At 35.6% G+C, this 13,130-nt stretch overlaps 2 protein-coding genes across 2 annotated transcripts; both read right to left on the reverse strand.

Annotated features, from left to right (window-relative positions):
• Positions 1 to 4,962: 4,962 nt before the first annotated feature.
• On the reverse strand, positions 4,963 to 6,294 carry LOC18011285 (F-box protein At1g31080). Its single transcript, XM_006393180.1, has one exon. It carries the CDS (start codon positions 6,292 to 6,294, stop codon positions 4,963 to 4,965), a length of 1,332 nt encoding a protein of 443 aa, XP_006393242.1.
• Positions 6,295 to 7,057: 763 nt separating this feature from the next.
• Positions 7,058 to 10,229, reverse strand: LOC18011173 (CDPK-related kinase 8). The gene is made up of 11 exons (XM_006393181.2): positions 9,532 to 10,229; positions 9,273 to 9,403; positions 9,121 to 9,162; positions 8,928 to 9,036; positions 8,760 to 8,838; positions 8,360 to 8,656; positions 8,153 to 8,268; positions 7,967 to 8,074; positions 7,812 to 7,874; positions 7,552 to 7,719; positions 7,058 to 7,463 (listed from the first exon to the last, which is right to left on the reverse strand). The coding sequence occupies exons 1-11, from the start codon at positions 10,099 to 10,101 to the stop codon at positions 7,320 to 7,322; spliced, it is 1,827 nt and encodes a 608-aa protein (XP_006393243.1). The 5' UTR covers positions 10,102 to 10,229; the 3' UTR covers positions 7,058 to 7,319.
• Positions 10,230 to 13,130: the final 2,901 nt, after the last annotated feature.

Here is a 13,130-nt window from a genome sequence, read left to right on the forward strand (position 1 = left end):
AAAGAATCAGTTTGGTGGAACATAACTAAATGTAAACAAAGAAACTTGTGGTTTAAGGTAATACGCTTAAGCTTTCCGAGAGAGTAGAGATGGAATAACTTGTCAAGAATCAAGATTTTGTTTCCCGCCTGAAACATTTGGTGTTTGTTTTGTTGAAACAAAATCAATTCAAGTGAGGAATATATATATTTTTTTAAATAAACATTCTAGAATTTGCAATTCCAGTTGAAACAACATTGTCACACTCTACAAAATTTCATAGATACCAAACCCGAATTGAATGCAACAGGTAGAGATCATTCCAAGCACGATGAGTCGTAACGTAAACATCGAGGATCATTCAAACATTCGATCACCTATAGATTCATATAGGATATCCACACCGTTTGGAAACTCCTTTTTCAAGACCTGTGAAGATTCTTAGATCAGCATGGACAATAATAAACACAAACCCAATTTTGCAAGCTGCATAGAGAAAGAATCTCTCAAATCTATTCATATGGTTAATACTTTAAACAACTACTATAGGACACAAATCTCATACATGGACTGCGAATTGTCGAGTCCCTCCTTTGGAAGCTGCATAAGTAACAACCAACGGAAAATGATGGGAGTCCTCTAGAGAAGTAAGATTAAAGAGTGCCTTTAAACACTGCAATCAGGTTCACATGAAATGATGTCTCTAGTGTTCCGAAGGATAGGCTAAGTTCTTCTCAAAAGCATCAACCAGAGCTACTGCTCAATATCATGTTTGAGCTAGAAAAGATAAAGCATCCTATCGACACAATACAAGCCTACCTCTCTTAGTCAAATCAAGTCACAATATCAGACAAAGATAGCAGAAGAAAAGTTTTTTACTTAAAGAATAACCAGAAAAAAACAAATTATGTTAAGAAAACAGAGTGAAGAAAAAAAAAGAAAAAAACTCACACGAAACCTGTAAAAGAGAATGTCGTAAGAAAATAAATAATAAAATAAACAAGTCACACACACAGCCAAAATAGAGTTTGTAAGACGACTGCAGCCATGGCCCTGGCTTGGCAAAAAACTTAATCTCGAGAGAATTTTCTTTGATAACTTCTTGATTGTTTACAGAGAGAATACAATTTAAATGTTAAATAGAGCTTTTAGACGACTTTAAGGAGCAAGGGAAGCAATCAAGTAAATTCATCATCATCTAAAAGACGCAGAGAATCAAATTTGTTAATGCTCTCAAACGTAAAACCATCTTCTTGTTGCAGGTGAGCTTTGGATGATGTGCTCTAGGGTTCACGCTTCTGTCCTGGTGGGCTTATAGATGTTGCAGCATTGTATGTCGTCTTTAGGGTTTAGAATTTCATATAGTTAACAAACAATACCTTTCATCATAGTTAACAAACAATACCTTGAATTGTTTGTCAATCGGTGTTGACATTCTTCACTCTCTCTTGTTCACTCATTCAGGTTTCACCTTCTTTCTCTTTTTCTCTCTTTACTCTTTTCTTTTGTTTCTCTTTTCTCTCTCTTTCACTCTCACTCTCTCTTTCTCTCTAACTCTGTTTCACTCTTTGTTTTGTGTTTGGTTTTTCTAAGTGATAACAAGATGAACTTTAGAGAGAAAAAGCTTTAAAAACTACATTTTGTTATATTGATCAATCGATCCTTTCTCCTTCTCTTTTACAACATTCTTATAGAGCTATACAACTCATTGCACTCATACCTAATGATCTCTAGACATAACAACTTCTACTAGTCCATACCTCTAACACTAGACTAGTTTTACAAGCAACCTTACTTAACTATTACAACAACTCTAACTGCTCTAGCTTAGACTTATTCATCTCAACACACCAACACACACACATACACAAACTCCTCCTCCTTTATTCGTTTGGGCTTGTACAAATTCGCAGGCCCACTTGACTAACCTGAGAAGCCCAACTTCTTTCTTTGACTATCCTTTCCCTTTGACTTTCTTCTTCTTCTCTGATTCTTTCTTTCACGACACAAAACTTCTTCTTCATCCTTTCTTCTTTTTCCTTTCTTCTTTTCCAACAATATCTGGTTTCTCTTTTATTTGTGAGGATTCAATCAAGGAATTCAACTTCAACAATCGTATCAAACCCTAAAAATATCACAGGAAGTTTATCCTCTTCTGAGATCGCTGAATGTCGACGAAAACAGATCAAACCAGAGGCAGGGCCACAAATCTCTAGACACGCATCGTTTACAAGAGACGACGACTCCTCATCATATGGATTCTGAGGCTGAGTCGACGTGAAGAAGCACCACTCATTGCCGTCTAGTTGGACGGCAAATAAGAGACGTGGCTGAGCAGAGAACCTGGTGAGGAACAAATCCGTGAAATATGGACGGAGAATCATGGAGCTCCATAGCTTCGACACGCAATGAAACCTCGCGATTGACTTTGCATGCAATGTCGAGAGTATCTGAGTTTTCTCCTCTAATCATATTGAGTTCCAACTTCGAAGAAGGTTTCTGATATACACACCACAGGCTCTCAGTCTAGGGTTTTAAAGGCAATCTATTTTTTTTTCCTTCCTCTAGACGTCAATGACAATCTATTCTAGGTTTTCAAACTTAACTGTATTATCGAAATATGGAAAACAATATTTAATTAGATACAATTTTGATAGGATATTTTGCAAAAATTGATATTTTTTTGTATTTGTATGAAAATTTTAAGCTATGACCTATGAGTGTAGAAGCAACATGAACGAACAAACAAAGTTGACCTTGCCATAAACTTGAGCCAAAAGAGAATCATCTCCCTCGAGATTCTCTACAGTATATGAACATGTGTACTGATACTAGAACCTGCACTGGCATAGAAGAGAACCCAACTGTGATGTAGCATATATTATACACTAAACAACAATACTAACATTAAGAACTTTGAATCATCTGTTCAATAAATGTAAGAAGACAATGATCAATACATGTAAGAACAGAAGCGATTGATGAGATCTAAGAAGAAAAGCTTAAAAAGTTAACTTAGAAATTCAGGACAGGCATGCTAAGCAAATTATCACAAAACTCAACAACAACAAAAATCTACAGATGCAAATATTACACATTCAAATACCAACTCACAAAAACACAGAAAGAAATCGATCGATCATGAGAATATAGATACACCAACTTACTATAGTTCTAAATCTCAAGATCCCAACAACGAAATAGGTTATCTTCTTCAGGAATTAGACCATATAGACTGTAAACAGAAACTGCAAGTTTTGTTTCTTTGCCATTTATCAGTCTCCAATAGCAACCTAAATTAATACAATAAACAAAATTTTATGCGTCATAGTACCAACAAAGTAAATTAGCTGTGAAAATCGACCGATAACAAACATGGTAATAGCCATGGCATACTAAATCCAACACAAGAAGATACTTCTGATCATGGAAGTTTCAGGTTGGTATGTAATCTAAATTCAAAAAAAAAAAAAAAAAAAAAATCCATCGCCAGAACCGGTTTGCATTGGTATGCAAATTCTAATTTCAGCCTGTTTCAGGTTGGTATCATAATCTTTACACAGACAAACTCAAATCTTTTTGGAAGTAAGAGAATGTTTAATGTTTAAATTCCCTCTTTTGCTTTCTCTTGATTTCACATAGAGAATGAGAATCACTGTAGTTACTATTTTATTACAACAATTTTCATGGAACTGCTCTTGTATGAAACTTTACGTTCCTTTTACATTTCTCACTACTGATTCAAGAATCAGAGTAAAGTTCTTGTCATCCTCTCTGTTATCAGATTTCACTTTGTCATGTTTTGTTTCATTATCTTCGCCGTATAGTTTTCACTGATGGTCGAATAGAATTGCTTCTCTTTCTTCATCTCTCACAAACTTTCTTTCTCTAACTTTCATACTCTGCATATGCTCTGTCTCTTCGTCTATCTCTTTTTGTGCGACTTCAACAGCTTCAATTCTTGGTTGGTGGGTCTTCTCTCAATGAAAATTCCACGCCTGTCGATGTTAAGAAGACCTATCTGAAAGAAAGATAACTAACGCAACTTAAGACGTTGGTGATCAAGACAAAATTGAGAATACACTATACACTAAAATCGAGGGTACATGTATTTATTAATTAAGAGTTGGTTTAAGTAGAACTATTTATAATCAGGAACTAATTAACGAGCATATATTACCTTATGTTGAAGAAATAAATACTTTGGAATGCCAAAAGGAATCTGCATCTATTTAATAATTGCTTGTGAAAGTATATCCAGCAACTTTTTAATAATCTCAGCCATAGGAACTTGACCGATTCTGCAATTCATAAACACCTGAAAAAGCATCTTTACAAATTAATAGAGAGTAGAATCTAACCTTGCCACATACTTTCCATGTCTGATTCCTAGCTTGCAGCACAAGCAACAGCTTAAATGCTTTATTTGAGATTTCCAGTACCCTGTTGCTGTAGCTTTATACAAGGTATTTGAGAAATTGAGAAAAGTAAGAGAAGCCACGTTTGTAGTAAAGACACATTGACACATGTAGGATCAATATGCAAACGAAAACCTGCAAATTTTGGAATAAAAGATCACATGAACACATGGCATAACTGAAGAAAACCTCTGGAAATGGCTTTATGACTCATGTGACTGCACCTAGACTATCAAAATTTGTATGTTTCTATATTCATTAGGATCTTTATATATCTTCAATGGATTCTAGTTTCCATGATAAAAAAAATGTATGGTTTCTTATTCTAAACTTTTCGATTAGTAAACAAAGATTTCTTACATTTCCGGTGCTTTCCATGGATCCGTTGTTTGACAGCCAATTATCCCCATATGTATTGATTTATAAAAGTCTAGCAAAATCTCTATCCCTCAACTTAAAGATGCATTTATTGTAAAATTGATTTTTTTTTTTGAATAAATTTTACATCAACAAAAAAAATAATTAAATAGAGCTTTTAGACGACTGTAAGGAGCAAGGGAAGCAATCAAGTAAATTCATCATCATCTAAAAGACGCAGAGAATCAAATTTGTTAATGCTCTCAAACCTACGACCATCCTGTTCCTGGTAAGCTTCAGATGATGTTGTTGATGTGCTCTTCTGTTTTGGTGTTACAGCATTTGTCGTCTTCATAGTAATAAACTTGAGATCCTCTACATAGTTTAGAAAGACTTGAACTCTTCTTCTACGTTTCTCAAAAGTGCCAGCTCCAAAACCTTGGATTTCAACACTTAGGAGAGTGTTCCTTTGGGGATTGAAGAAAAAAACATAAGACTGTCTAGATGCGTCTTCCGTCGAAAAAACAATTTCACTTGTAGCAGTCACACCAACGATTCGATACTCCCAAAAATCGTAAACAACGCATTTAGGGAATTGATTCTGCCAACAACTGTAGCTATATTCAGACCATTCCGGTTCAGATTTCTCGACATCCTTTAAAACGGACAAACACAACTTAATGGAATTCCTTGTACCAGGAGGAGAATACGTCCGAGTAAACACGCCTAATTTACCCTTGTAATTGATCAGTTCAGGAAGAAACCCATCAAGAATGAAATCTCTGTATATAAACTTGAATTTCTCAGATCTAACATCAAAGCAAACTACCAGATAACGATGTTTATCTATTCGTTCATCATTGTGATATCCAGCTAAATAATACAAAAACCCATTGATGCATATCTCTCTATGCAAATGATGCTCAGGAAAATGGTTGAAGGGACAATGGATCTTCCTCCACAAAAATTTTCCAGTTCCTAGTGTTAGAATTTCATACTGGTATCCCTTTTCACCACAGCTAAGGGACGATACCTTGAATTGTTTGCCAATCGGATCAAACCCTAAATAGCGTCTCCAACATGTCCACTTTTTAGGTATAGGTAAGCTTGCGTACTGACCCGTGCTAGGGTTACATATTACTGTATGCTTATCAACTTCTGAGATCGCTTTATGTCGACAGAAACAGATCAATCCTGAGGTATAACCACAAGTCTCTAGCCACTCGTCTCCAAGGAACTTCATGTGACGATCCGCGGTTACTACAAGAGACGACGACGACTCCTCATCATATGGATTCTGAGGCTGAGACGACGTGAAGAAACACCACTCATCACCGTCTAGTTGGACGGCGAATAAGAGACGCTGGGGACAAGCAGATGACCTGGTGAGGAACAAATCGGTGAAATATGGACGGAGAATCATGGAGCTCCATAGCTTCGACACGCAACGAAACCTCGCGATTGACTTTGCATGCAATCTCGAGAGTATCTCGTTGACAAGATCAGTCGGGATGGAATCTGAGTTTTCTCTTCTAATCATATTTTGTGTTAAGATGGTTTGTGTTTTGGTTCCAGATGGACTTGACCACATGCTCTTAGTCTAGGGTTTTAAAGGGCTTCAAAGTTCACTATATATATATATATATATATATATATATATACTATTCAATAATATGGAAAACAATTATCTTAATTATACGATCTCGATTATTAGATCATATTATTTACAATGTATTAGACGTTATTGTTGACAAAAAAAAAGACGTTATACCATATTTATAGTTTATATTTCTTGTAAACCTAAAGGGGTTAATATATGTATATATATATATATATCTGATTACAATCCATTTTAAATGATGAAGTTCATTTTAAATGATGAATTTCACATGAACACATGGCATAACTGAAAAAAAACCTCTGGAAATGGCTTTATGGCTCATGTGACTGCACCAAGACTATCAAATTTGTATGTTTTAATGTTCATTAGGATCTTTATATATCTTCAATGGATTCTAGTTTCCATGATAAAAAAAAAATGTACGGTTTCTTTTTCTAAACTTTTCTATTAGTAAACAAAGATTTCTCACTTTGCAGATATATACTCAACAGACAACGGCCTTAAGACCTATCAAATTTTTTGATCAGTCCCAACCTATCAAAGGTGAAAAAATGAAGATGTGGTTTTTGGAATAGTTAGTGAAGAATCAGCTTAGTGGAACAATACCAAATGTAAACAAAAGAAACGTGTGTTTTACATCTACTAAGGAATACACACGTAATCAATAAAAAACCAATATTGCTTTTTCATCAAATGATCTTTTTAAGAAGTAAGAGAATGTTTATGTTTAAATTCCCTCTTTTTCTTTCTCTTGATTTCACATTAGAGAATGAGAGTCACTGTGGTTACTATTCTATTGCAACAATTTTTTCGTAGAATTGCTCTTGTATGAAATTTTATGTTCCTTTTACACTTCCTCTCACTACTGATCCAAGAATCAGAGTAAAGTTCTTGACATCCTCTCTTTTATCAGATTTAGCTTTGTCATGTTTGTTTCATTATCTTCACCGTGTCGTTTTCACCGAGGGTCGAACAGAGACTCCATGTAACAGTTTAGCAAACCCGAAGAAGCTTAGTTTCCCATCTGTGTGTCTTATCCAATCATGTAGAACCGAATGTACGGGTATCGATGGTCCAACACCAAGTTCCTGCAACTCAATAACATGTCGGCTTTAAGAGGATACATGTCTTGTCTTTTTCGAGATTGTTGTATTAGGCCAAATACAAGAAACTTACAGAGGCAAGTTCTTCAATGACAATAGCTCTGTTCCCATTCTTGTCGAAAAGCTCATAAGCATGACGAATGCTCTGTTCCCAACAATCAAGCGACTCATGCTGATGAACGTTTAAGGCAGCTGCACAAAACTCTTCGAAATCCATTCCTCTGTATTGAAGTCCATTTAGCTGTAAAAAATTCCAGTCATTGAAAGGGCATCGACACCAAACTGTTGAAAGAATCTATCCAAATCTGAGAAACACACAGAAACATTTCTTACCAAAGCAAGAAACTCTGGGATTCGAGATTCCTTCATTGCCTCTGTTGCATTGCTTGAAAGTGCCTGCCCAAACAGAAAAAATTTTGCAACAAGATTTAGATTACGACGCTGTGTTTTTGTATCGTCATAAAAGAGAGGTTTAAACGCTTACGAACCAATCTAATGTTTTCCAAAGTGATGAGTCCATCTTTGTTTGGTGCGAGGAGAGAAAATTGAGTTTTCAGGTAAATAATTTCATCTGTGATCAGCGTCTTGGACAGGGCCTGTAAAAAGAAAGCACACTGAGAAAACATTCTTCAATGTTATTTAAGACACTTAAAACAAAGGTGCTTGAAACATACCCTTAGAGCAGCTTTGCGCAATGAAGAAGATCGCAAGTAGGCCTTTATCTGCCTAAAGATCAGAATATCGAACGGGATATTCATGTCGGTACTATAACCCCGGATCCAAGGATGCACTGAGAAAAAAGAGTAAAAAGGAACTGAATTTGAAGATTTATGACTACGAAATGAGAAACACTGTAAATCTATAAAGAGATTTGAACTGACTCAAGGCTTGGGAGGCTGACATTCTTCTCCGAGGATCTTTATACAATAACCGCTTAACAAAGTCTTTAGCTTCAGCAGACAAGAAGGGCCAAGGCGCTTCATCAAAACTCGGGTCAGCTTTAAGAACCGCTCTGAAGATTCCGGATTCGGTTCTTGCCCAAAACGGACGGCTACCACATAGTAGAATGTATGCTATGACTCCAATGCTCCATACATCAGCTTCTGTTGTATATGATCTGTGTAGAACTTCAGGAGCTACATAGTACGCACTTCCCACTATGTCGTTGAGTCTTTCATCTTTCAAAATCAAGGACACAAAACACCGTTTCTTTTAGTTTGCTAATTAGAAGTAAAAGAAGTAATGAAATTTGTGACAATTAGTAAAAATAGGATGAGGAACCTGGTCTGACAAAATCTGATAAGCCAAAGTCTATGGCTTTCAGCTGAGAATTCTCCTCCTTGGAAGTGTACAAGAAGTTCTGATGATCAAAGAAAACATTCCCCATAGGTAAGCATTAGAGATAATCTACTTCCTTTCCGGTTCAAACGAAATTTAGTGCCTCCTCACCTCTGGTTTAAGATCTCGATGAACAACTCCTTGGAGATGACAGAAAGCAACAACACTTAAGATCTGTATAACCACTGGTTTTGCATCATTCTCTGAGTATTTCCCTCCCCTGTTGAAAAAAAAAAAAAGAAACTTCAGAACAATCCCTTGACCTATGTTTCTGTTGTATTGATAACTCTTTAGTAGCACACACCTTGCTAGTATTCTGTCAAGTAGTTCACCACCTTCACATAGCCTGCAAATTCAAACTAATTCAACCCCCAAAGAAGCGAAACTAGGTTCTTTTTACCAAAAACAAATTTTAGAATCTAACTGATTCAACATCAGGCAACGAAATTTTCTTACTCCATAGCAATGTAGACGTTAGCATTGTCCTCGAATGCATCATAGAATTGAACCAGATTCTTATGTCCAGATAAAGCCTGTAGAATTTTCACTTCCCTTCTAACATCTTCTATGGCAATTGCAGTTGTCATCTGCCAAAAATTAATAAACACATTCTGTTCTATCAGCTACACTATAATGGAGTATGCAAATCATCAAGAGCAAGAACTAAACTAAGCTAATTGAGAGTTCTAAATGAGTCAATTTTAAGTTTTTTGACCTTTGATTTTGGGATGATCTTAACAGCAACCACTTGACCTTTGTGCTCTCCTTTCTTGAATTTAGCAGAGCAAGTGTACCCAAAATGCCCTCGTCCAATCTCTTCCCCTAATTCTACTCTACTGTGAAAATCCTTCGAAAAACCAAATCTTTTGTCAAGCCCTAATTCCTCTTCCTCCTCATGCGGCGGTATCTCCGTCGCAGGCTGCGTCGCCGACGATAAAGCTGCCTCCTTTTTGCCCTTCCTCCGCCGTAGCGCCGCCCGGATGTGTTTAGCCGGAGACGGAGGGTGAAAAGCACGCCGCAATTGACGTAGCGGTGTGCTGGTAACGCTCTTGCTCTCTCCTCCGCCTCCGCCGCCGACATCACGGCTCTTGTTGCGGCGGTGGCGAGCAGGGCTTGGAGTGTAGAAGGGGAAGAAAGGAGAGGCCTTTGCGGCGGAAGGGGTAGGGAGTGGTGATTTATCGGGATCGGTAGGGGCAAAATCGTTAATTTGGGGATAGTCGTTTCCGGGAAAGAAAGGGTTACTAGGTCTGCCGGAGGTGGAGGGTTTGGAGGTACAGCCTCCCATAATCTCCGGCGAAAGGAAAAAAAGAAGAAAAGGAACTTTAGTTTATGGAAAAATCACAGTGATGTACCGTAAAGTTCTGGTTTAAAGAGAGGGAGAAGAAGTGTAGAGAAGAGAGAGAGAGATGGATCACATGAGAGAACCAAGAGGAAGTGAAACTGTTAGAAATTGAATTTGAATCTCAAAATGGGGGTAGTAAATTAGTTGCTTTCTGCCACGTATTAACTGGTCTTAATTTATTACATTTTGTGAATTTTCGATCTGTTTTTGTTTGTCATGCCCAAATATATTTTTGTTTATTTTAATGAGGTCATTTTTTTCAACGGTAGTGACATCATTTTTTCAAGTTTTGTTTAAAAATCAATTTAAAAGTAGCAGAGCCTTTAAAAATTGAAAATACAGCTAACAGTTGGTGGGTATAATTAAGGGTAATTAATTATGTACCATCGTAGAAATACTCCTACTTTTTCATATTATTGAATACATTCTAAATATAACTATTTGGGGATCCGCGCGATACGCGGGTTTGCGAAGTGCATGAAACTGAGTACTTAACTTTTTTTTTATAATATCAGAATGCTAATATATTATAGAAACTTTTAATTTTGGAAGTGCATTCATAGTCATCAAATTGGTTAGTTGGATAATTATATTTTTTAAAAAATTCATTAATTCTGCAAACACCATGTTTTACTCTATTTGTTTTATGTTTGATTCTCGACAATGAGGACAATCATTAATAGGAAAAGGATAAGTAAACTAAAATATCATTTAATAAATAATTAAATAAACCATTTAAATTGTAAAACTCTAAACCTTAAAAAAAAACTATTGTTTCCTTACATTCTGAAAGACGGTTTTGTATACAACGTTCAAAGTCTTGGTTTGTGGCTGACCCATTGTATCCGTTATCAGAATCTTCAAACCAGCTCTTAAATTAACATGTGAAAATACTGGTTTTGGTAAATACAGGCCAACCTTTTGCAAAGTCTGTCCTTGACTTTTATTGATAGTCATTGCATAGGCGATAGCTACCAGAAATTGTTTACGCCTCATTCTAAAAGGAAATCTTGTCTCTGTGGAGAAACAAACATTCGTGGGATCAAAACCTTTTGACCAATATATTCTCTAGTTATGTGGCTAGCTTGAATAACATATTTTACCAACTGTGTTACCAAGAGTCTTGTTCCATTGCATAAACCACCTCTAGGGTCAATATTCCGAAGCAACATAATAGATGTTCCTATTTTCAATTTCAATTCATGGTTTGGCAATCCTGAGATCTTAATACTATTAAGACATTCCTGTGTGTAATCTTTCTCGTCAATCTTGCCCTTACCAGAAGTATCGATGTTGTCCGAGCTTAAATATGTATGTTCCTCAGCTAGAAAAATGTTTTACGAAGTTCAGTTGATCACATTTTGAAGCTAATATGTAAGATCGTATGTATAAAGCGTTAAATATGTTTACCTTTTATTTCTGACAACATGTATTTGTTTATTAATCTCACGTCTGTATTTCTCGGGCTAAGTATTGCTCTGTCTTGAAAAAATTTTGGATCTCTTTCCGATCTGTATGAATCACCATACACTTCTCTTACTATCTCTTTAACAGGATCAGCACATTCTTTTATCAGTAAATCATCAGGGATTTCAATCTCAGCTTCATCATTGTCAGTCGAAATAATTTTGCCGTCTCCTACATCTAAAATCCACTCTGAAAAGGCCTCTAGCTCATTAACGCGATCACCTCCGGCACCATTTTGAGGCCTCATATTCTTGGTTAGTTCTAAAATTGTACAACTGTCTCATAAAGTAGAAGAATTTGTGGTAGCCATAAGAGTTTGGGTCTATTACCTCCTACAATAACAGACAATATTTGCCTGAAATCTCCTCCGAATAGAATGACTTTCCCACCAAAAATGTCATCATTTTTGAGTATATCACGTATACTTCTATCCAGAAATCAATGTTGTAAACTAAAACTAAAAATAATTAAAAACAATTATTTAATATATATACATAATAAAATAAAGCAAATCCAAAAAGGAAACACCATCTAAAATTTTTTAAAAAATATATTTACTATTGAACTCACAAATCAATTGAATTAAGACAAAAGTTTTTGTCTTTACATAATTGTTTTTTTTCTTCTTCTTATTTATCTTTTAGTTTTTCTTTTTTTTTTTCTTTTTTTCTTTTTCTTCATCGTCTTCCATCTTTATCTCCCCTTCTTTTCTCACGTTTTCTTCTTAGTTTTCTTTCATTTTCTTTTATTTCTTTTTCTTTCTCCTCTTCATTCTATATCTCTTTTGTTACTTCTTATTCTTTGTTTTTTTTGTCACATCTTCTTCTTGTTTTCTGTTTTCCTCATCTTCTTCCTATTTTACTTCTTCTTCTTCTTCATCGCTTTTGTCTTCTTCGTTCTCTCCGACTTTATATTCTTCTTATTTTCCTTCATTTATTTATATCAATCAAATAAATGTACTTGAAAACTTTAACTATTTCTCTCTCTTCATCCATGTGTCCATCCCTCTTTCAATATTTATCTCTCATTCTCTCATTTCCCCCTCGTCCTAAATTTATATATATCATATGATTTAGATAACTACATTTAAAATAAGAAATATTTCGAAAATAAAAAAATAGGAACACAAAAAATATGAGCTAACATAGATTGAATATCCTGTACCTATAAGGTTAACTCTCTCTACCATTTCTCTTTCTCTATCTGTCTTCTCTCTTTCTCCTCTCTCTCTCTCTCTGTCTCTCTCTCTTTCTTTCTCTCTCTCTCTCTCTCTCTCTCTCTCTCTCACACTCTCTCTCTCCATCGACATGTCCCTGAAGCATCTATATGTCCCTGAAAGCTTTAACTCAATTTTTCTTTGTCTCCCCCTTTCTCCAAATTCATCACCCATTTCCCTTTCTTATTCTTTAATATTTTTCCTCTTGTCATAATTTTTCGTATTATGATTTTTTTTTTCCTTTTTTCGGTCTTCTTCTTCTTCTTTTCCTTCTTCTTTATCATCGACG

The sequence above is a fragment of the Eutrema salsugineum genome, unplaced genomic scaffold (assembly GCF_000478725.1).
Source record: "Eutrema salsugineum unplaced genomic scaffold, Eutsalg1_0 scaffold_7, whole genome shotgun sequence".
Classification (NCBI taxonomy): domain Eukaryota; kingdom Viridiplantae; phylum Streptophyta; class Magnoliopsida; order Brassicales; family Brassicaceae; genus Eutrema; species Eutrema salsugineum.